This window comes from Engraulis encrasicolus, chromosome 17, assembly GCF_034702125.1.
Source record: "Engraulis encrasicolus isolate BLACKSEA-1 chromosome 17, IST_EnEncr_1.0, whole genome shotgun sequence".
NCBI classification, from domain to species: Eukaryota; Metazoa; Chordata; class Actinopteri; order Clupeiformes; family Engraulidae; genus Engraulis; species Engraulis encrasicolus.
Window position 1 is genome coordinate 25,834,004 of NC_085873.1, and position 22,130 is coordinate 25,856,133.

At 41.5% G+C, this 22,130-nt stretch overlaps 2 protein-coding genes and 1 non-coding gene across 4 annotated transcripts; 1 reads left to right on the forward strand and 2 right to left on the reverse strand.

Annotated features, from left to right (window-relative positions):
• Positions 1 to 325: 325 nt before the first annotated feature.
• Positions 326 to 19,106, reverse strand: plbd1b (phospholipase B domain containing 1b). Its single transcript, XM_063222069.1, has 11 exons — positions 18,892 to 19,106; positions 11,928 to 12,139; positions 11,569 to 11,652; positions 10,686 to 10,830; positions 7,624 to 7,764; positions 5,446 to 5,593; positions 4,375 to 4,575; positions 2,541 to 2,681; positions 1,888 to 2,073; positions 1,263 to 1,369; positions 326 to 502 (listed from the first exon to the last, which is right to left on the reverse strand). Exons 1-11 carry the CDS (start codon positions 18,952 to 18,954, stop codon positions 326 to 328), a joined length of 1,605 nt encoding a protein of 534 aa, XP_063078139.1. The 5' UTR covers positions 18,955 to 19,106.
• trnar-ccu (transfer RNA arginine (anticodon CCU)) lies at positions 13,215 to 13,287 on the reverse strand. The gene has a single exon. It is a non-coding gene; the product is annotated as a tRNA-Arg (tRNA).
• cby1 (chibby 1, beta catenin antagonist) lies at positions 13,489 to 17,789 on the forward strand. 2 transcript variants are annotated; one of them, XM_063221264.1, is made up of 5 exons: positions 13,489 to 13,704; positions 13,869 to 14,020; positions 15,858 to 15,963; positions 16,243 to 16,355; positions 17,413 to 17,789. In XM_063221264.1, exons 2-5 carry the CDS (start codon positions 13,943 to 13,945, stop codon positions 17,491 to 17,493), a joined length of 378 nt encoding a protein of 125 aa, XP_063077334.1. In that variant the 5' UTR covers positions 13,489 to 13,704; positions 13,869 to 13,942; the 3' UTR covers positions 17,494 to 17,789. The 2 variants fall into 2 exon arrangements, with proteins under 2 accessions (XP_063077334.1, XP_063077335.1); XM_063221265.1 differs by having other exon boundaries at positions 13,525 to 13,584.
• Positions 19,107 to 22,130: the final 3,024 nt, after the last annotated feature.

The following is a 22,130-nucleotide window of genomic DNA, read 5'->3' on the forward strand; positions in this document are numbered from 1 at the left end:
AAATGAGGTCAAGGGCAGTGGTGTTGTCTACGTAGAACGCAGGTATACCCACTTCTAAATTTCAGGGATTTTCAGTATACCCACTTGAAATTGATTGATCAATTATTTTGAATAGCACAAATATATACAGTATACCCACTTCAAAAAATGCTGAAATATACAGTATACCCACCACAAAAAAGTAGACTACACCACTGGTCAAGGGGGGCGTTGGCAGTCTTATGATGAGGTCAAGGGGGTGTTTGGTCAAAACAGTTTGAGAACCACTGATCTACGGTAGGTACAGACAACTCTGTATGCTGGTGTGGACCAGCCAGGACCCGGGTCACGGTGAGAAAAGCATGGGCCGCATGGTTACGAAACTGAAGTTGTACGTGTGCGGGAGGCCCAGATGGGAGGTCCGGTTGAACCCGCTCCAGGAGAAGGGGGGCAGTCCGCCATGGGTGGTGGGCCCACTCACGGCCTCGGCCATGAACTGCCGCGCCTGATGGTAGTCTGTCACCTACAGGGATGAGATGACAAACAACGGCCGCCAAGCCACGGGGGTCTTATTAACACATATGGTGTGTGCTCCGTTATTAAGTCACAGTTGGGAGGCTGTGTGTGTGTGTGTGTGTGTGTGTGTGTGTGTGTGTGTGTGTGTGTGTGTGTGTGTGTGTGTGTGTGTGTGTGTGTGTGTGTGTGTGTGTGTGTGTGTGTGTGTGTGTGTGTGTGTTTGTGGGAGTGTGTGTGTGGGTGTGTGCGCGCGCTGCTTACAGTGTGTGTTTCTATCTGTCTACGTATGACAGAGACAGAAACAGACAATAATACAGAGAAAGGAGAGAGGCAGGGAGGGGAGAGACAGGAAAACAGACAGTTGCGCTAAGACAGAGCAGGAGGAATAATACAAACAGTGCGGAAGTTTCAGAAGCATAGACAGTAAAACTTGATGTTACGGTTTCATGTTTTGTGTATCTACTGTATGTTTATGCATCAACATGTAACATTATGTACTTACACTGCACATAGCTAACTCTAACTCTCACTACTCAGCACAGTGCAAGTGCATATTGTTACATATTACAATGTTACATCCAGCATCTTAATAAATTACAGTATGTAACAGTGTGTAACATTGTAATATGTAACATTGTGTACGTGCACTGTGACGTATAGAAAGAACTACTTTGTAGTAAGAACTATAGTTGGGAACCTTAAAAAATTAAGAATTAAGTATAAAATATAACTGCAAACAATTCAGTTATAGATGTCTGCCCACCTACCTTAGTGTCGTAGCAGCCCCCCGGCCGTGCTCTCCTAATCCTTAAGTCATTACGGCAGCAGATGGTTTTGCAGGGATGGCCCTTGGCATATGGGTCTCTTTTGTAGTCTAAGACCAGAAAGCATTTCAATGTAATTAATCCGACGCAGGCTAGGAAAGAGCTGCCAAGAGCTGCCCTTAAACCTAATGCTTAAGGTAAGAGGTATTGTATTCCATTGGCAGCTAATTCAATCCACTGTATTAGATAGGGACAAACAATGTGTAGGCCTACCAGGTTTTCTAATGCTGCTTTTTAGGCGTTAGGATTTGGTTCTCTAAAGGGCAGGTTAGCTCCAAACCAAGAGTTAATATTGAGAGAATGTTACCTCTGGTTGCACAGATAACCTAAGAAACGTTTCGTAAACATTTAGGGAACAACTTCCGCAGTTGCACGTCCATCTCCACACAGACTAAGATTTAATTGTTGTTTGGTTATGTTATAGTTGATATGAGAGCAGTGACCATTACTAATAATACAGTTTTTGTTTCATGATTAAACACTTAGGTAATACCATATGATATTAGACGAGATAATATTACCATATGATATTAAATGGGCATTTAGCAATGCTCTCTACTGCACCCACTGTTGTAGCGCATCATGCTCTTCATGGCGGCCCAGCTCAGGACTCTGCCCTGGTCCCGGCGGAAGATCTTGGCGCGGGGGCATAGGTCATAGGAGTACTCCTCCCCCAGCTGCCGCCACATGGAGCCGTAGCCACTCAGCACGTAGATGGTCGAGTGGAACGGGATGTTGTAGGAAGCCCAGTAGCCTTTTGGAAAAATAAATGTAAGGTGAACAATGCCATGTTATGACAACGACACTCTCACCATTATTTTTTTCTGGAAAGTACTGCATAGTTGTACCAGTTGACTTGCTCATTTATAGAAGGTGTTGGGGAAAATGTAGACTGTGGAATAAAGCTATTTCTTGGCTTCTATTCTATCTTTCTATTCAAAGGTGCATTAGTATTTTGAATGTCAATGCACCTTTGATTTGCAATCTACCTCAAAGATGGTCAGTTATAGAAAGGCAATGCCCACTAAGTTCTCCAATTACGAAAAAGAATAATTTGCAATGATCAATTACAATCGCCCATTATTATGAAGGGAGTTCATACACAGTAAATGTTGTCGTGTTAAATCAACACTTGGACAGATGATTAAACATCATCTTCTCTGTTTTTCTCTCATCTTCTCAGATTTTTTTACTGTTTGTATTTAACAGGAAGTGACTCACCCTGGCGTAATGCCTGGGTCTGATCGGATGACATCACCAGGCCTGGGATCTGCTCCACCACTGTCAGCGCTCCGTCTTCAATCCTCCTCCCCAGCGACACTCTGTTCAGGTCTACCACCATGTACTGGCAATTATAGGTTCCTTTCAGAAAGAGGCAAGAAAAACCCAGCGGAGATACGGTATGTGTGAAGCGCAGCATGTAGGGTAACTAGAATGTGGTACTAACTAGAGCAGGGGTGGGAAACATTTTCCATGCGAGGGGCCACTTCAAATTTTATTAAGTCCTCCAAGGGCCGTACTATGGACACAAACCAGGATTCCCCATGCATTTTAGGCCTTGAAGGTGGCCACCTATACAAAAGACCCCACCATCACTCAATAGCTCCCCTGAAAATAGAACTTAATTGTATAACAAATGTATTTTTTAACATTTCTTTACAAAACTCATATTTCTTGTGAAACTGCATAACAGTAAAACTATGTCAGGGGCCAGATAAGACGGGCTGAAGGGCCATAATTGGCCCTCAAGACATACAGTAAGTTCCCTTGCCTGGTTACCACCAGACCTAATCACAAATGAGATTAGGGTAGATTTGTCTTCCAGATTGGAATGATTGTGTAGAACTAAAGGCAGCATGGGAGTTCCCTAACCTGATTCACATCATCTGGCTGCGTTCGGCTACGTCACGCGGGGGCGTTCCCATGCCTCACTACATCAGATGGTAAGAATCAGGTAAGGAGTTCCCAGGCTACCCCAGAACTAGAATGTGGAAGTACAGTATGTGTTTATGATCTACAGTCTGTAACAGAGTAAATATGCACACCCCACCTCACTCTGTATAAGTACAGGACAAAAGTGTTGGGAGTATGAGAAAAGTTGAGGCCAGCACAATGACACACCAAACAAACAGTTGATTTAAAACACACAAACAGGGTTTTCATGAAGACCCTGAAGGGTCAAGATGTTGTGAAAAAACTCTCGCTCTGAGTTTCAGTGTGTGTACTTCTACTTTCTCACACGTTCTACAGTGCCATGCTTTCTCTGAGATGATGAATCTTGACTTCATGAGAGGTACGGTTACGTAACATGGAAAATCTGAATGACAACTCATCATTCAAATCCTTAGAAAGAAGAGTTTATGCGTATATCATCTTGATCCTTAAACCTTTTGCATAACTCAACTATTATTCTTACTGCAGCTCCCTAAAATGTAATTTACCGGTATGCGCTTTCTTCACCTTTGGAGATAAAGGTCTTTATATAATTCTCTGACTTTGCCTGTTCTACCTTTTGTCATTTATAAGCCGCTTAAATTTGAATGCAGCCTTTCAGAGCTAAACTCAGGATCTTTACGCAGGCAATGCTGCACAGCTAGCAGGATATATGCTTCCTCTGCTGTAGTATTTAAATGAAATAAAAAAGTGAGGCCACTGTGAGTAAAGAAGGGTTCCACCTCCTACGACGATTTAACGACTGTCTGTAATCACTACAACATATTGCACTAGTAACTTATGGATCAGAGAGGCTGGCAGCTTTGTGCCGGGCCTAGGTCAAAGTCATCTGAAAGCCCCCCCTCACATAATAATACATACAATAAAGGCTATAAATGTACTTTTTTCAACACTAGCCAATTTAGCAAGTAGAATAGATGTTACAAGTCAAACACACACTTCCTACCAGTCAAAGTGTAGTGAGATTCCTTTTCTACCAGCCAAACTGAATTTTCACCAGCATTTGGAAAGTTGGCTAGTGTTAATTTAGAGTCCGGCGTACAATGCTTCTCTGCCACAGATATATTAGCCCTCAAGGTGTGCCACAATATGCTCCATTCACCTGAATTATATTTGGAGAAAATATCACTCCACTGTGCGCCAGTCCGTGCCATGACATTGGCCAATCGTACCCTCTGCCAGGCAAACAGGCTCCGTGGGTTGAGGGTGGAGAAGAGGGAGGAGTTGAATATGCTGTTTGTGGTTTGGGTCAGCAGCAGCCCACTGCCCAGCAAGTAGAAATCATCCAGCGATGTCAGCAGGCCTGTGTTGACAAAAGACATCAAACAAAAACATTGAAAAGTGCAATGGCAACATTTGAAGTGCATTGATTGTACAGAAAACAATTTTAAAAAATGTTAACTAGAAATGCACTCAGAGAGCGCAGACCTCCGCCAAGGAAGCTGTTTGAAAGAACATTTGACTATTATTACACCCTATTTTTTCAAGACTTTCTGCCTTCTTTTTGCTGTGTTAGAAACTAGAATGTAAAAATTTGCCCTATCCCGCCCTATGGTAAAGAATTAGAAGAAAAAAAATGTGATCCGGATCACCACCTAAATTTAATCACTTGTTCCTTTTGTCATTTCCAACAACTACACAAAGTTTCATCCAAATCCATTGACATCTTTTTGAGTTATCCTGCTGGCAGACAGACAAGCTAACAAACAGACAGACAAACAGACCAACAAACCATCGCGACCGAAAACATGACCTCCTTGGTGGAGGTAACTATTCACGGAGGTAACTATTCTATTCGACTATTTCATGTAGTCTAGCGAGCCACATTACATGAAAACATAACAGGAACTAGAAATGCACTCAGAGAGTGCAGACCTCCGCCAAGGAAGACTATGTTACACAGTCTTTCTGCTTTCTTTTTGTGGAGTTACTGTAGATACTGGAATGTCAGAATTTGCCCTCACTTGCGGTCACTATGGGGCGTCTAGATTTCTTCACCACCAGAATTTAAGACTCTGGGTAATGTCATGTTGTATGTTGGGCACTGAATAGTGATGAGCACAATGCATTACTGTACTTATTGTTTCTGTTTGTGTGACTGTCCTTTTACTTTGTTGTGCTTGTTCTTTTTAATTGTGATATGGATCCACAGTGTATCTATCTACCTCATTACCGGGGTAGCTGCTGAAGGACATCTTGCCCGTGGCTACGGCAGCAGCGGTGGACAGCCTGAAATCCCAGTGCTTGTAGATGCGCATTGAGGCAGCATAAGTGTACCAGCTGGAGTGTCCAAACAAGAGGTTTTCATAGCCTGGCAACATCTGAGGGGCAAGAGAGCGCATCAAACAAGGAACAGGAATTCAGGAATGACTTTGTAAACATTGTTAACCATCATTGCCCTGATACAGCTTTTGATCCTCAATGTTTTGTGTTGTGCTGTATGTGCAATCACATGCGTCTCATGCTTGTAGATGAAGACTGATCGTTTAAAAATGTTCAAGTTGTTATTATCTTGATGAAAAAAACTGTCAGTTCAAGATTCAGGATTCTTTTCATTCGTCCCGAGGGAAATTTGTCTTGGACATACACATAACTGCCACATAACACACAGCACATGACACCAAAAAAAGTATATATATATATACACAACATACAGATATAAGGTGTCATAATAGAGATGCATAAAGTGCATTCTTAAAGTGTATACCTAGTGCTGCCTCCATAGAGGTAGAAAATAACACTAGAGGTGACACGGCAATTTGGCAGCACTGGGAAATGGCACATGGAGATTCCCAACTTCTGTAGGTAGTGTAGGCACCTTCAGTCAATGCAAGTCAATGGAGAACACGCCCACCCCTGTCAAAAAAAATACTAAAACTGTGTGAATATGAAGTAACACATTAATCAAAGACCAGGGGTGGATTTCTCGAAACCAAAGTTGCTTACTACATTAGCTACTTTGTTGTTTTCAATGCATTTTCCCCATAGACAACTACAGAAGTTGCTAACAGGCTAACAACTTCTCTTTTGAGAAATTCACCCCAGATTTGAAATGTCAAACTAAATATCTACTTAAATCATATGAGTCGATAAAATACATTTAAAAATCAAATTATATATTTTATGAACACAGTTAGCAACACACTTCAACTATTGTCCTTGTATAGTGTGTAGATGGACATTTTCACATGATTAAGCCATTTTTGACAGAGGTGAGCCTCCTTCTCCGTTAATTTCCATTTCTCTGATCTACCTACAGATAATGGCCGCTACAGATTGCCGTGAAAAGGGGGGCGGGGTCACCTCTTGTGTTATTTTCTACCTCTATGGCTGCCTCATACATGGCATTACAAGGATGGAAATTTGTAAACATCTGAGTTCAATAAGTTCACAGACATTGAGAAAAAGAGAACTTATTCCTGTTCAAAAACCTTTTCAGTTGCCATGTGATGTGTTATAGGAGCATACATATTCAAATTGCACATCTACAGTATACATACATCACATAATATATAATGTAAAATCAATATGAAAAGTGTTACATAATTAGTTGTTTCGCCAGTCTTACTAATATTATATGTTGGAACTTGTACCATGCTTTAATGGAAAGAAATTCCACCTGCCTGCAAAATGGTAATTCAAGATTCATTCATTCATTCATACCAATTACAGCCACATGTAGTGTAATAAATGTACTGTTCATTGCACTGCCCTAAGGGTATTTCTCAAAGTGAAGTGTCCTAGGCTTGCTAGGACGAGTAGCACCCATTTTTCGTGGATTTCACCAAAAAAGTATCCAATCGCTAGCTTTAAAGGAGCACTCCTGGCAATTTCAATGTGCTGTTGTATTGCTCACGCTACCCTTGACTTGTCAGTACCCGGTGACGACGCATTTTTTGGCTCAGCCCTTTCAGAGATATGAGCTATTCTTATGGGGGCATCTTTTGTTTACATTTCAAAAAAAACATTTGTATTTATTCCCAAAAACATCCAAAAGGTTATGCAACATCAGCAGACAGCTAGCAAACAGCGATACCTTTTGGGAAAATATTTGGAGTAGGCCTATGTTCATTTAAAAAAAAAATGTATACAAAAGTTGCCCCCATTAGAATAGCTCATATCTCGGAAAGGGCTGAGCCAAAAACTGTGGCGTCACCGGGTACTGACAAGTCAAGGGTAGCGTGAGCAATACAACAGCACATTGAAATTGGCAGGAGTGCTCATAATTGGATACACCGGGCTCAAATGGACGTGACTCATCCTAGCAAGGCTATAGGACACTTCACTTTGAGAAATACCCATAGAGTGTATAAAGTATAAATACACAGGAAGTTTCTAATGACCCTCTGACCTTGATTAGTGCTGAACAGTGGCCCATGGTTGGCTTGCTGAATAACTCAGACAGGTTGAACTTTCGGGATCTCAGGACAGGGATCAAATCCAGCAGGTCCCCGACTGCGTTGAGGAACTGTATGGCGAACATGGACAAGAACTACAACCCAACAGAAGGTTGAGATTTACAGAATGGTAGTAAAGGTAGAGATGGTGTCCGCGCCTTTGTCTTACTTGAGAGTTTCGCTCGGTGCGTAATTCCAAACAAAAATGCAGAGTGAAGAAAAAAGGAGTCGCACACAGGAGCTTGATGCTGTTCAGTGAAACTGTATTAAAAGCTGAAAAATAAAGAGAAGCCAAAACAAAAAATGGGATACAAACGTTTCGGGTCTACAATGATGATGGGCTAGACCCGAAACGTTTGCGTGCCATTTTTTGTTTTGGCTTCTCTTTATTTTTCAGCTTTTAATACAGTTTCACTGAACAACATCAAACCCCTGTGTGGGACTTCTTTTTTCTTCACTCAGAATGGTAGTAAAGCACACATGTAGGCCTGTCACGATAACAATTTTTGCCAGACGATAACGATAACAAGAAATTATTGCGATAATCGATAATATTGTCTCTCTCGCCATTTTCAAACAATATAATGTGCAATAAAAAACACTGCTATGCAAGGTGCGGCCTCCTTCTTGAAACATTGAATGTAACATTTGGGCCAGCAGCACAATAGGCTCTAAATAGGCTTTTTTTTGTATTTATTATTGAGGTAAGTTATATAGTCTTTCTTTAACATTTTCTGTCATTTATCTTTCTCAAGCACACTGAATGGCTTATAGGCCTATCCATGGTGTGATGTAAAATAACCTACAGGTGGGGTATTGTTAATTTACTAATTATTACTTAGACAGCTTATTTCAAACAAATGCACGTTGTTACTAGCTAATTGTCAGTCAAAACCCAAATCAGCCCTGTTAAAGGCATTTCAACAACAGCAAAAAGCAAAAGAGCATGAACAGATGCACAAGTCTCTCTCTCTCTCTCTCTCTCTCTCTCTCTCTCTCTCTCTCTCGACTGGAACAAGTTGCAATTCTGCGCACTTTAAAGTCCTTTATGAACGCCCATACATTGATTCTTATGAGTTATGAGTCGCCATGCCTCTGTTTCCCCTGTAGCGCGCTCAACCGTTCACATTCTCCTGGCGTGACAGTCAGATTTAAATCCACAAATCTTATCTTCATGATTTGCTTGCGGACTGCCTAGTCATAATTGTTAGGTCTAAATAAACAAAAAATATAGCGAAAATCACAAAAAGAACAGACAACGAACGTCGGGGTAGGAGGCGCATTGAAATAATAGTGGAAACTCGGCGAGGTTTAAAATAACAGCCTCAGAGCAAGTTTGTCGCGACGGCACCACTATTTCATGTTTGCACAAACACGTCTTCGTCGTGGATATTGGGTTGCTGCGCATGTTTCAAAATGAACATTTGCCTCCGTGTTGGAGCTGTTCATTCCCCTCTCTGAGGAACGTTGCAGATGCGCTGACTGAGACTGGAAGAATATTGCGCTCCTAGTCTCTAGCGCTGATTCTTTGTCGAGGCTTATAAGCGACGCGCGGGAACACCAGCGTTCTATTTCAAAGACGCAAGTAGCCATATCAATGCACTTTTTTCCAACCAGAACTGCACTGAAACTTAAAATTACACCAACATTTAAGCGTCATAGGGAGGGAAAGTAATCTCATCGCCCCCTGCTGGCAACGTTCCAACCCCCTGCAACAAATGAATGTTTTTTTTCTTTGAAAAATTTCATCTCGGCCCTGACGACGAAGTAGAAGTAGTGGCAGTCATATTATGGGCATGTTGGCCCGTTTTATCGAACCAGGTGGTAAAATGTTCGGTTTTTCACTGATCTGAGCTGATTTTAATATTCTTTAAAAAGCTAATACAGAACTACACTGACTGGCATGTGTGGCTTGTTTACTCCATGTAATTAGCATAGCCAAATTAGCATAGCCAAACATGAGCCAGAGAGGTGGTTACTCGTCACCACAGAAGCCATCATATCTACTAGAGAATTTAAAACCATACCAAAATGATCGCGTGTATATATGTGTAATAAGAAGACAATGTGGAACTCATAGGATTACAAGAATGTGAAGATATGCGAAGAACTTGCGTTCGTTCGCGTTCATTTGTTTCTCTGTGTTGTCAACGAGGCGCGAAGCACAGCATGCTGGGAGCTGTAGTCCGTTTCCGACCAGATTGACACAATTTCTATTTTTCTTAAAAGGGCAAAAAATGACTTGAGATTTTCACAGGTAGTAGTTCATGCTATTGTGTACGCTGAAAAATGTGTCTGGTGTTATAGTTCCAAGTCATATCTTTGTGGCATTTTTTTAAAAACTTGTCTATGGGAGTTTCAATAGGATCATCCTGGTGTTTGGAACGTAACCGCTAGGATCGCTGTTTTCCACTTTCCCTCCCAATTGCGCTGCGGTTGCCTAACGCGCCATTAGTAGTCTTACTGCTACGGTAGAGAAAGGGAGAGAGGGAAAACAAAACATCACGCAAATAACTTATCGTTAGTTATCGGGGCCAGAAAAGTGATCGTTCTAGTAAAAAGTTATCGTCCGATTTATTGACTTATCGTATATCGTGACAGGCTTACACACATGTATGAAACGAATACTGATATACTGTGTATAATATACTAATGAGCTATATTGTATTACTATTATTAGTTTGTGCAGGCATTATAATGCATTGCATCAATGTGTTTATAACATTGACACAACGCATTATAATATAATACATTATGCATTATAATATCTAAATAAAATTCCTATAAACACACTCCTCAACCTTGTGGACAGCCTTCCCAGATGAGTTGAAGCTGTAATAGCTGCAAAAGGTGGACCGATATCATATTGAACCCTATGGGTTAGGAATGGGATGGCAGTTAAGTTCATATGTGAGTCAAGGCAGGTTAACGATTACTTTTGGTAATATATTGTAGTGTGTGTATGTATGTGTGTACAATGTATACCAATGTATATATTTATTTTAGTTTCATATACCTCTCTTTGCTGGCTCTTGGCCCAGTCTGCGGCACCTGCATGAAGCCCATCCAACTGAGAAATGATTAATCCCATATGCTGCCATAAGGGGTCACTCTTGTCCTTTTTCAGCTTGACCTGAGCCCTGGTCCATGCATCCTGCTCCCTGACAGCAAGCATCACATTTGCAGCAGTGGTAAAAAGAAAGGTCACTGAAAACTCTGAGGACAAGATGCCCTTTATACATTAGCTGTTCCAAGAAAAGCATTGACTAACTTGTAGCGTATTACCAAAGACGTTGTGTAATGTCGTAGTAGCTAGTGTAGTACTATGTAGTAAAAGCCTTTTCAATGACTAGTACAGATTTTCACTGGCTGCACATCAATGAGGCTACCTAAGCATATATTCATAACAATACTAGAAGACACAAAAAATAAGAACATCTGCAAATGTATGGGTGATGGAGAGAGTTTGATTACCGCAATGTAGGGCTGCACGATTATGGAAAAAATCATAATCACGATTATTTTGGTCAAAATCATAATCACGATTATTAAACATGATTATTGATTTTTGCGGGGTTTTTTTTAATTACAACAAGATGAAATATAACCAAGAATGAATTACATACGGGATGAGCAAAATAAAATGAATTATTATGTAAAGGCAATAGCATGAAACTTAAGTGGGCAGATTTCTGGCCAGAAACACCAGCTTGTCAGTATGTTCTGGCTTCAAGGACGCTCTCAAAAGTAGGTCACTATTGCCACGATTGAATCACGATTAAAATCATGAGTTCGATTTCACTATTTTATCACGATTTTGATTATTTTTCGATTAATTGTGCAGCCCTACCGCAATGTAATTTTTTACATTGAGAATATGAGAATTAATCTTCAATTACCTCAGAAAATTACTCAAAGGCACCAGAACTCTTTTGTCCTTCATCAGATGGGGGTACATGTTCACATAATGGCTCAACATCTGTCTGAATGAAAAAAAAAATGTTTAGGCAATTAGAGAAAACCATCGAAAATCTCAAGGAATGAGGAAAAAGGTTCATCTAAAATGCACTTTGCAAGTGGCACAGCATGCTTCCCCACATTATGAACTTGCATGCCCAAGGGAAACCAGCTTCCAGTCCCATGCCCCAACCCTGCCCCATCTGTCTTCCTGACATATTCTCTCTTCTATCAGCTAAAAAGACAGAAAAAAGGCTTTAAAACCATAAAGTACCATTTGAAAACCTAAAATCATACTCACTGAGCTGTCAGGTAACCCTCCAGATATCCAGCCAGGAAGTAAGTGACGGCATCGGACTGGGTGGTCCTCCCATATCCAGCTCTTATCTCCAAAACACTCCAACCAGTGCTAGAGAGGCTGTCATTGAAATACCCATAAGCATCTCCACTGGTATCCATGACACCATGCCTGACATGGACTGTCTTCTGTGTGGCATCCCAATACAGTGTTGCCTTCTGGGTCTCTTGTAAGTATGTACACAAAAACAGAACATAATGTGACTCATGTAAATAAAACATTTGCACACTTAGTATATTTTCAGGCATAGCCTCTTATTGGATACTATCTTGCTCTCTCCATGCACTTCTTGCAGCCAGGATGAATGAACTTTCGCCGTCCTTTACCTGCGTTCTAGGTTAAGAGCAGATACTAGACAAATTAATTGTTGCCTTCACACACGTCTAGGTCACGTTATTTGAGTGTCCTGCAGAGCAGGCTATACGCCGGTGGTCCTGTGTGGATTCATTGCAACCTCTTTGCAAATGAAAATGCATGCTAAATGAGTTTCATTTTTTATGTGTGTTTGAAACGACTGAAAGAATAGTGTAATATAAGCTCTCAAATAAACAAAAACGTAGGCCTATAGCCTTCAGAACAACTTTGCGATAGGTGCTATTTGACACTTACCATGCCCTCCCTGACAGGTGGCAGCCAAGACGCACTGAAGGATAATAAGATGTTGACCACACCAAGCCTTCATTTCGCAGCCTAAAACAACTAGTCAAATAGAAAATTAAAGAGCGTTGTAGACCTATTTTGTGTAGACTAACTAGTCAACATAGCCTAAACATCGTGACCAATCCTCAGGAAGGAGCCTTCTCGTGGAGAGTGCTCTGAAGAGGATTTGTAGCAGGAGGCTAAGATGATTGGAGGACCTAAAACCAATTCCTTCAATTGGCTGGCACCCTCGACCAGAACCTCACCCTGACCTAGGCTAGCCCATGATGCACCGGGTTGGTGAAAGACAAAGACGTGGTAATAAAATGTAACGTAATTGCATTATTGCAATAATTTAGGCCTATAGTAACATTTCAGCAACCTGTGCCTGGTGCAGTGTGCACACCGGGCCGTATATGTCTTTTCTATGTATAATTTGTCACCGTTGGGGTGAGGGTGGTTGCACAGAGTCAAAACTTTCAAAACACCTTTTACAGGTTTTGACACGGGTCAATTGGAATGGCGAACCCAATGTGGTGGCTGTGCACAATTGTGAACATAATCGTGCGTAAAGAAGACGAAAAAGGATTTCACCCCAGATGGGACTCGAACCCACAATCCCTGGCTTAGGAGGCCAGTGCCTTATCCATTAGGCCACTGGGGCTGGGCGATACCGTGTGGCGAAAAGTTTGTATTTATATGTAGAAGTGAAAAGATATGTATAGGCCGTATACATTAAATATTGATTTTGCCACAGAAACGCAATTTCTCGGGTTGGTGAATCACCCTATTAGATAAATAGGGAGCAATCACTGGCTAAATTGCACAGACACTTGGTGGCGCTGTTAGCTTACGGTATCGGTACACATGCGCGGTTACCAAGTGAACCACAGTTGTATCTAGCGACCATACTTCCGCCTCTGTGTAAACACAACACCAGCTAACAGGCTAGCTTTTTATGGTAGGCATATAACGGTATGTGTATGTATTATTTCGCAAAAAAACGAGTGTGAAGATATAGTACAGACAGTGTAATAGGATATCGACCGGTGTTTCTGCAGCTTCGGCAAACTAACGAGCGGTAAGATTGTAAAACAAAATGCTAGGTTCACGAGTCTTGATTTCTTCTTGCTACGTTACATCTCAGCTTTATTACATTTTAATGAAGTTACCAGTTGGTTATGACTTGTCCGTCCTTTGGCGTATTTCTTACTTTGACTTGGCTATTTTACTGTATTTTCACAGATTGCTCAAACCTCCCATTCAAGCATTCAGTTTGCTCAGTGCGAAGACAAGCAAGTCCTTTGGGTCCAGGCATCATGCCTCTCTTTGGTAACACATTTAGCCCGAAGAAGACACCGCCACGCAAATCAGCGTCGATGTCTAACTTACACACTGTCAGTAACTTCCCTTGGCTTTTACCTATTGCTTTATTGATCATTATCATGTTACTCAGGGGGTCAAACTCGAATTAACAATGGGCCAGTCATGTCAAAATGTGGGATGAAACTTCTGAATTTGTCAATACGTAGGCCTATGATATAGAATTTTATGTGTCAAATGTAGTGCTAGGCAAATTTACACAGATACTCCCATCATACACTGACTATATAGTTCAAAATCTGCCCATATGATGCGTGACCGGTAGAAAATGTAATTTTCATTTTAATTTAATTTAAATGTACATGGGCCTTCCCCCATACTTCCAGTGTTGCAGCATTAAGTGAAGTCTCTAACCTGACTGTTGCCAGATTAATGGGTTCTGCCTTGCTCCATAAACATTCATCTGGAGATATGCCACATGTATAGGTCTGCGAAGGCGTGGTGTTAAAAAAGACCTTAAGTAAGCACCCGGAAAAGGACTGTATGATAGGGCTGGTCCAGGAATACAGTAAGCTACACCGGTTGTCCGGCCAGAACAAAAATGGATCTCCCCAAGAAGTCACACACACACAAGATTGAAGGCCTTGAACCATGAACCGTGGTTTTATGTCTCATGGACGCACGGCATGACAAAAAGAACAATGTTCATATGGACGCAGGGATCCTGAAGCGTCCAAAGAATTAGAAAGAAGGATCCCAAGTTGGACTGATAGAGTCCCTGTGTGCTGATGGTCAGAAGAGTGACCTGTAGTGCATCCCCTATGCACATAGATGTACAGCAGGGTTCGAGCTAGTGGGTGTTCCCAGCAGGCCAGGACCCACCTCTGGAGCCGGAAGGTCTGCTTGCTGGGCCCATCACTGCCTAGCCACACACTTGGTGCATGATGGAAAAGTACCAAGTCTGTAGGTCAGTGAAAGGGTCTGTAAGTCAGTAGCAGGGGGAGCAGTAGAAGGGGGGAGGGGGGGCTGCAGCATCTTTCACAAACAACGGGGGATGGGCTGAATGTTGAGGTGTGAGAGTGACCAGAGAGAGGAGAAACTAAGGGCCTAAACTGTCAGTCACTGTGGCCAGGAGGCACAATTCTGAACACGTGGTATTATAACAACAACAAAAATCCTCCACGTGATTGGGGAAACCTTGGGGAAACCACTTGTGTGACATTTTAATGAGGTGATACTTAAAACTCCTCACAGATTCGAAACAGTTGTAAAGAGAACCAATTCCGATGAGTTTTTCCCAACGAACGGCCATTGTTGTCTGAAATAGTTTCACTTATTTTCTCCCTCTCCAATACTATTTAAACTTTGAGCACGTCACATCTCTGAAAATCTTGATCTGCTTGATGTTGATTGGTTACTGAAATTTGGTTCGGCAGCAGGGAGAATCTGAAGATCCCTCAGACCCTCGTATGAGGAGCTCACGGAGCTGAGCGGAAATACACCAGGGTCTGGGTCTTGCACCGCACCACAGTACAGCTTCGTGGCACTGCGTATCACGCAGTTTATCATGAAGTTTAAAAATAATAAGGATGTTGATGATTTGAAGCTTGGAAGCGCTACCTCATATCATCATGCGGTAGTTTTCTGGAAGGGTAACAGAACTTTGAAAGGGCATGTCACGTTTCTGCCTTCTTGCACCACAATACAGTTTTGAAGGATTTCACAATTTCTCGGTTCAATACAATATCTTTACAGCCCTAGATAATAAACATTGAAAGAGACCTTGCTGACAAAGTAAAGGTACACCAGATTTTGGCTCAAGGACCTTAGTTTGACATCCTGTATCTTACATTAAAGTACTTAATAATTATAAATTAAATGTTTTTAAATACATCTATTTATTTATTTCAGCTGGACAGGTCCACGAGAGAGGTAGAGCTGGGTCTGGAATATGGGTCTCCAATGATGACTATTGGAGGCCAGAGTCTGAAGTTTGAAGATGGCCAATGGATAAGTGGTAAGTTACACCACACCTCTTTAAAATGCTTTAAATGAAACAGAGGGTCATTGAAACAACTGTTAAAGAAGTCTGCTATTGAAAAACAGGAACGTGTTGTTGCCAGGTTTGCCGAGAGTGGGCAAAAAGGCCCTGTGGCCCAAGGAGAGGAGGGGCCCAGGCATTATATGTATTGAGAAGGGGTGATCTTCAGAAGATTTCGTCCTGGGCCCGGGAAAAGCGGTCAGCGGCAATGGTTGTTACAATGCACCTTTTTTGGTTTTATTTCTTCTTGTCTAGAATCTGGTGGAACTGTCTCGGGGAAAGAGATGCAGAGACTGAAGAAGAGAAACCAGCAACTGGAGGAAGAGAACAATCTTCTCAGACTAAAAGTCGATCTCCTTCTTGACATGGTGGGTTATCAGAGAATGACCTATTTCCCTCAAGTGCATTTTCACAGTTCAAAGTTCCATGCACAGCTCCTAGGTGCTGGTAAACGCAAGAGTGTTCAATACTTCAAAAGAAAGAAGTCTACCGCACACTTTCTTGACTTTATGCTCGTTTATTTAGAGCGAACAACGCGTTTCGCCTCAGTGCGTCATCAGGTGAGCGAGCCTGATGACGCACTGAGGCGATACGCGTTGTTCGTTCTAAATAATCGAGCATAATGTCAAGAAAGTGTGCGGTAGACTTTTTTCTTTTGATTAATTTTCACAGTGTTGTGAAGTTTGTAACAAGTGTATGCGCTTTTTTTGGAATGTTTCTGGATTTGATTTCTTAGGTAACAGAGGAGTTGAGGAAAGCAGGAAGGAGATAGAATTTAAGAGCTTAGAGACTGAGGAAAGCAGCAGGCAAGCAGCTCACAGGCGTACAGAACAGAAGTACATGCAACGCAGTCACAAATCAGCTTTCCGCAACTGTTACAGCTATGAACTGCTGTTGAGTTCATAAGATGAGTGCTCCAGGGTTGGAACTTTACACCCGTCCACCCGCCAAAGACGGGTACATTTTAGCGGTGACGGGTAAATTTGTCATACCACCAAGTCACTTTGATGTGTGAAAACTAGCACCTCAACTCGAGCGATAAATAGCCTGAATGTCCAGGGAATTTTTTTGTCCGATGGGATTTGCCATTCTTTACCCTAAAATTGCATCTAATAATATTACATTTTCTGGCGGAGTTCCCCCAGACCCTCCCACCACATAATTATTACAAATTATTATTATTATTATACGAGTTGACTGGTACAAATGGCGAGACCCTCCCACCACATAATGGCCAGACCCTCCCACCACATAATTATTACAAACTATTATTATTATTATACGAGTTGACTGGTACAAATGGCGAGTGACTGGTAGATTTTAAAATCTACCTGCCACAGTGACTGGTGGGGAAAAAACTCAAGTTCCACCCCCGGAGTGCTCTAAATGTTCCCTTGACATTTTCCTGTTTTTCCCCCATCACAGTTGTCTGAAACTACAGCTGAAACGCATCTGATTCAGAAGGAGCTGGATGAGATGAAGAACCACAGTCGGCGGAAAAAGTGATCGGAGATATTTTTATGTAAAATGCCTTGTTTTGTTTATATATACATATTTTTTAATCTTGCTCGAAATGATGGACTCTTGTAATATACTCCCTACGCTTTCATTCAAGGGACTTTTGTTATCAACCGTGAAATGAAAGTAATTGTAGGGATAGTTTGCAGGGATAGTTTGTTGTCTTTTATATTTCAGTGCTTTTATTTTTTACTTGCTGTTATATTTACACAATATTTTGTAAAATACCCTGTCAGTGTACATTTCTCTGTGTATCACTGGTTAATAATAATTAAAAGAAATTAGCATTACTTTTGCCGCTTTATTTATTCCAATTTATATATGCATTTATAAGTACAAAACTTTGGTTCATTGGGTTAAATTCTGAAGAAATACTTTTCAAGGTTGAATCCCTGTAACCTCTGAACATTTCCCTGCATCCACCAATTATTCAAGTTGTGCTTTTTTTAAAAAATATATTTTTAGGGGCTTTTATGCCTTTATTTGACAGGACAGTTGAAGATGGTGACAGGAAGCGAATGGGACAGAAACGGTAAATGACCCCGGCCGGACTCGAACCGGGGTCCCCGTGGGTGGGCATGCAAGCCCAAATGTGGGGGGCTTAGCGCACTCAAGCTGTGCTTTTTTTGTTGGCCTGCAAAATAATCTAGTCATTGTTATTATTACACGACTTTTGTGATCACTTGTTCATTACTCCACATCTGTCACTCACCACGTATATGGCTTCACAGCATCATGTGCCGTGTATATTAGGAAGTGTTTTCTGTAATCCATATCCCTGGAACTCGCGTTTTACAGTGCACAATCAGCCTCATTATTTTTTTTCTTACAGTTTTGGAAGGAGCTTACAAATTGGAGATCCGTGGGCTTGGAAATGTACACACAGATTTACATGGATTTCTGCATGTGGCAGTTAGACACGTAGTACTCTCAGCTCGAGGGGGCAGGGCCATGGAGAGCTTTAGCCGGGCCTGTGACAACGCCATCCGAAAGGCCCCGCTCTTAATGCATACACAGTGTAATGAGGACCCAATTCTGGGCTCTCCCTCTCCCGGCGCCCGGGACGACTGACCCCTTTGTCCCCACCTGTCGGCTTCCCTGAGGAAGGGATTGCATAAGACAATGAATCCTGTATGCACGCCTGTGTACGTGGGGACGTGGTACCCAGTTAACCCCCTTTCTGTGTGGGATAAATTGCGAGGGAGGTGGTACACCTTTCTCTCACCTCCAGTGAAGCTTACAGGGGGGACAAACTAGTCACTTGTCCCGGGCGCAGGGAGAGAGGGGGCCCAGAATTGGGTCCTCATTGCATTGTATATATTGAATGGGGCCTTTTAGATGACTTTGTCCTGGGCCTTGCCAAAGCGGTCAGCTTTCCCTGCTCACCTCTTGCAGTGCGTGATATTGAATGCTTGCAGTGAGGACATGCCTCAGCGGCTTACTGTACATTTAATCATGGGTCACGTTTTTAGAGTATGTGCTGATGATGCATGCGTGTACATGAAACCTTTTTTTACGTTTCAAAGAAATGCAGATTCGCAGCACCATCAAATTTTACTGTGGCGAGTTATGCTTTAAAGGTACACTGCAGGAAATGGTCAAAAAAGGTACTGCAACTATGCTGCTCATTGAAACTGGGCTACCTATTGCCAAATTTGATCTTTTTTCATGAAAGGTTACTAAGTAATAAACGAATATTTTCTAGTATGGCCCAAGTACAGTCATTTTTGCAGCTAAAAATGGCTATTTCTGGACATTCAAAATGGCGGACCATGCAGATCCCCCTTTTCATGTATGAAAAGTGCAATTTTTGAGTCATAATGAATACTGAGAGTTTGATGGTGGTTGAAAGTATTCATGAAAAAGCTAACATTAGTGAATGGGTAACATGAATTCTGGAAATAAACAACTTAAATTCTTACACAGTGTACCTTTCATTTTCCAAAAGCACAAGATTTTTCTCTTGGGACGTAAATGTAACTAACATATAATTACACTGGATTGCAAAAACATGGATGCAACAAACACCAGAGTTTCTTGTGAGACAGTTTCTTGAACAGCAGATGAAGTCGTCTGTCAAATCATGACCCATTGTTTATTTTAGAAGTGGGTATGGTATTGCTGCAATGAAGGATAAACTCTTGGGCCTGCCAACCCAAGCGCTGAACACCCCCAAATTCGTTCCAACCCAATAAGTTCCACACACAACAGTGTATTAAACCATTTCATTTGTATCACTCCCATTAAACCCATGCCTTTTTTTAGAGTAATTTATTATTAAGCTAGGAGGTTGTTAAGCTTAGGTAGGGCGTGGGCTGGTCAGGGGGAGTATAACTGGCAGATTTGCAGTCTTAGTTAGAAGAATGAGCAAGTAACCGTGTGGGGTGCCCCTTTACAGGAATTACCCGTGTTTTTCATGGTCAACAGGGACAGGGAGAACTCTCAGACCAATGAACAACACTTGGAAAGACACTCTAACAACAGGCAGACACTTGAAGTTGTAACTTTACCTACAAAGACCAAAGACATCGGCTCTGTTGCACAGATGCAGAGGCTTAATGATGAATTTGTTGTAATCAAAACATGAGTCAAGCTAGAATATCGTTTCTTCTCAACTGCCTGGAAGACGGTTTAATGTTGTGACGTGGGGAGACGGTGGATGCTGAAAGTTCTTAAGGTGGATCTTGAATTCACAGGTGGGTTCCCAGTCTTTTGTGAGAGTAATCTTGAATTGCATTAGATTGTAAAATTAACAGGAGGACATGTGTTTATTTTAACCTTTGGTAGATTACAGTATGACTGCACAATGGACACATCACATCTAATTTTTGCTACAATTGTATGAATTTAAAACAGGATATTCCCTCCTTGCAACTGTATTTCTAACCACAGCCAGATTGCCACAGTTAGTTTCTCAGTGGATCACTGGACACATGTCTGATAACTACTTCTACTGCTTCATATTATTTGAGATGTTATTTGATTATTTGCTTTTAAGCCTAGTTCATCATGGCAGAATAATGTTAAGTTATAGATGTTTCATTTTATGCTGAGTGACTTTGAGACACAGTTCTGTAGGACGCACATGCTTGTTTTGAGTCCCAGGTCAGGTCATATGTTTTGACCATGAGGGGTATACGTGACGAGAAAAGAAACAGCACAGTTGAGAAGAAGGCAGATTACCTCTGTGCTCTACTATTTCGAACAAGGATTAGACGGAATTCCAGCTACAAAGGGGTCCTTTTAACTTTTGGCCTATAGGATTGCATAGAAAGATTAGATTTAAAAAGCGATCATCACTCAGTAGAAAAATGACCCACACCTATAACCATGATAATTCAAATTAATGTATATTTTAAAAAGAACAAATGTAAAAATTCAGACTAAATAAAAATACTCAAGACAATCACATGGAGGCTGTACCGATTGCCAAGTAGGCCTAACCGTGTTCCCATGAAAAGATTAGGCACACTCAGTCAGACAGATTACCGCTAAGAAAAACTGAAAAAAAAATCTGTTGTGGGGAAACAAATGAATGAATAAATAAATGAATGAATGCAACTTAAAACAACAAGCACACAGAGAGCGCAAACCTCCGCCAAGGCCATGGGGTTACATCCTTTTTTTCCATTTCAAGTCTTTCTGCCCTGTTTTTGTGTTAGAAACCTGAATGTCAAAATTCACCCTATCCCGCAATGGTGAAGAATCTTTTTTAAAATTCCTGGATCACCTGTTTAACATTAACATTTAATCATCACTTGTTCCTTTTGTCATTTCCAACAACTCCACAACACAAAAATTCTTCAAAATCTGTGCATAACTTTTTGAGTTATCCTGCTGACTGACAAACAAACAAACCAACACAACCGAAAACACAACCTCCTTGGCAGAGGTAAAAACAACGAAAGAAAAGAAAATCAGCATAGGACTACAATGTATGTCATACATTTATATACATTTATTTTTGCTTTCTAGCTTTGCAGAGAAGCCCAATCTCTTGAGCTATGTTGCGCTCAAATTTTCTCACACATGTTTTGGTAGAATAGAGAGATAGCCTATTTAATATTGACCTCCTAGGCCCTGCTGTGGCCAACCGGTAGGGCACTCGCCTGCCATGCGGCTGATTCAGGTTCGTTTCCCGGCCAAGGTCCTTTGGCGACCCCTCCCTGTCTCTCTCCTGATTCACTTCCTGTCCACCTCTCACCCTGTCCTATCAAATCAAGTAAAAAAGGCCACACAAAAATTGACCCCCTGAGTGCCCCAACTTGTCAATGTAAGCCCACACCCTACAATTTATGCCAACTGGAGTGTTTTTGTTAACCTTCCAGGTGATGTGTGTGAGAAGAGATGGAGCTGCTGTCACATCATCTGTTAGTCAACGCTTTTATTCTTCATTTGCAGGTTGACTCTTGCTCTACGGAAAAAAATACACTTAACCTCTGAATATGTATCCCCTCAACTCATCCATTTAAGCTCCGGGCGGTAACACTCAAAATGTTGTTGAGTAACACTTAATTATGTAGTGCACTTTTTAGTGTAACTACCTGTGTCATTGGAAATATTATGTGCTTATACTCACTGTACACACCTAATCCCAACCCTTACACTAAGATAGGCTATAATGT

Bases quoted from the DNA above. Each gene is read 5' to 3' on its own strand.
- cby1 (XM_063221264.1), top strand. From the start codon at position 13,943: ATGCCTCTCTTTGGTAACACATTTAGCCCGAAGAAGACACCGCCACGC. The intron at 14,021-15,857 runs GTCAGTAACTTC...TATTTATTTCAG, and splicing joins CGATGTCTAACTTACACACT to CTGGACAGGTCCACGAGAGA. The intron at 15,964-16,242 runs GTAAGTTACACC...CTTCTTGTCTAG, and splicing joins AGATGGCCAATGGATAAGTG to AATCTGGTGGAACTGTCTCG.
- plbd1b (XM_063222069.1), bottom strand. From the start codon at position 18,954: ATGTACAGTAAGCCGCTGAGGCATGTCCTCACTGCAAGCATTCAATAT. The intron at 4,576-5,445 runs GTAATGAGGTAG...TTGTCAACACAG, and splicing joins GTCCTTCAGCAGCTACCCCG to GCCTGCTGACATCGCTGGAT. The intron at 503-1,262 runs GTAGGTGGGCAG...TCATCCCTGTAG, and splicing joins GGGGCTGCTACGACACTAAG to GTGACAGACTACCATCAGGC.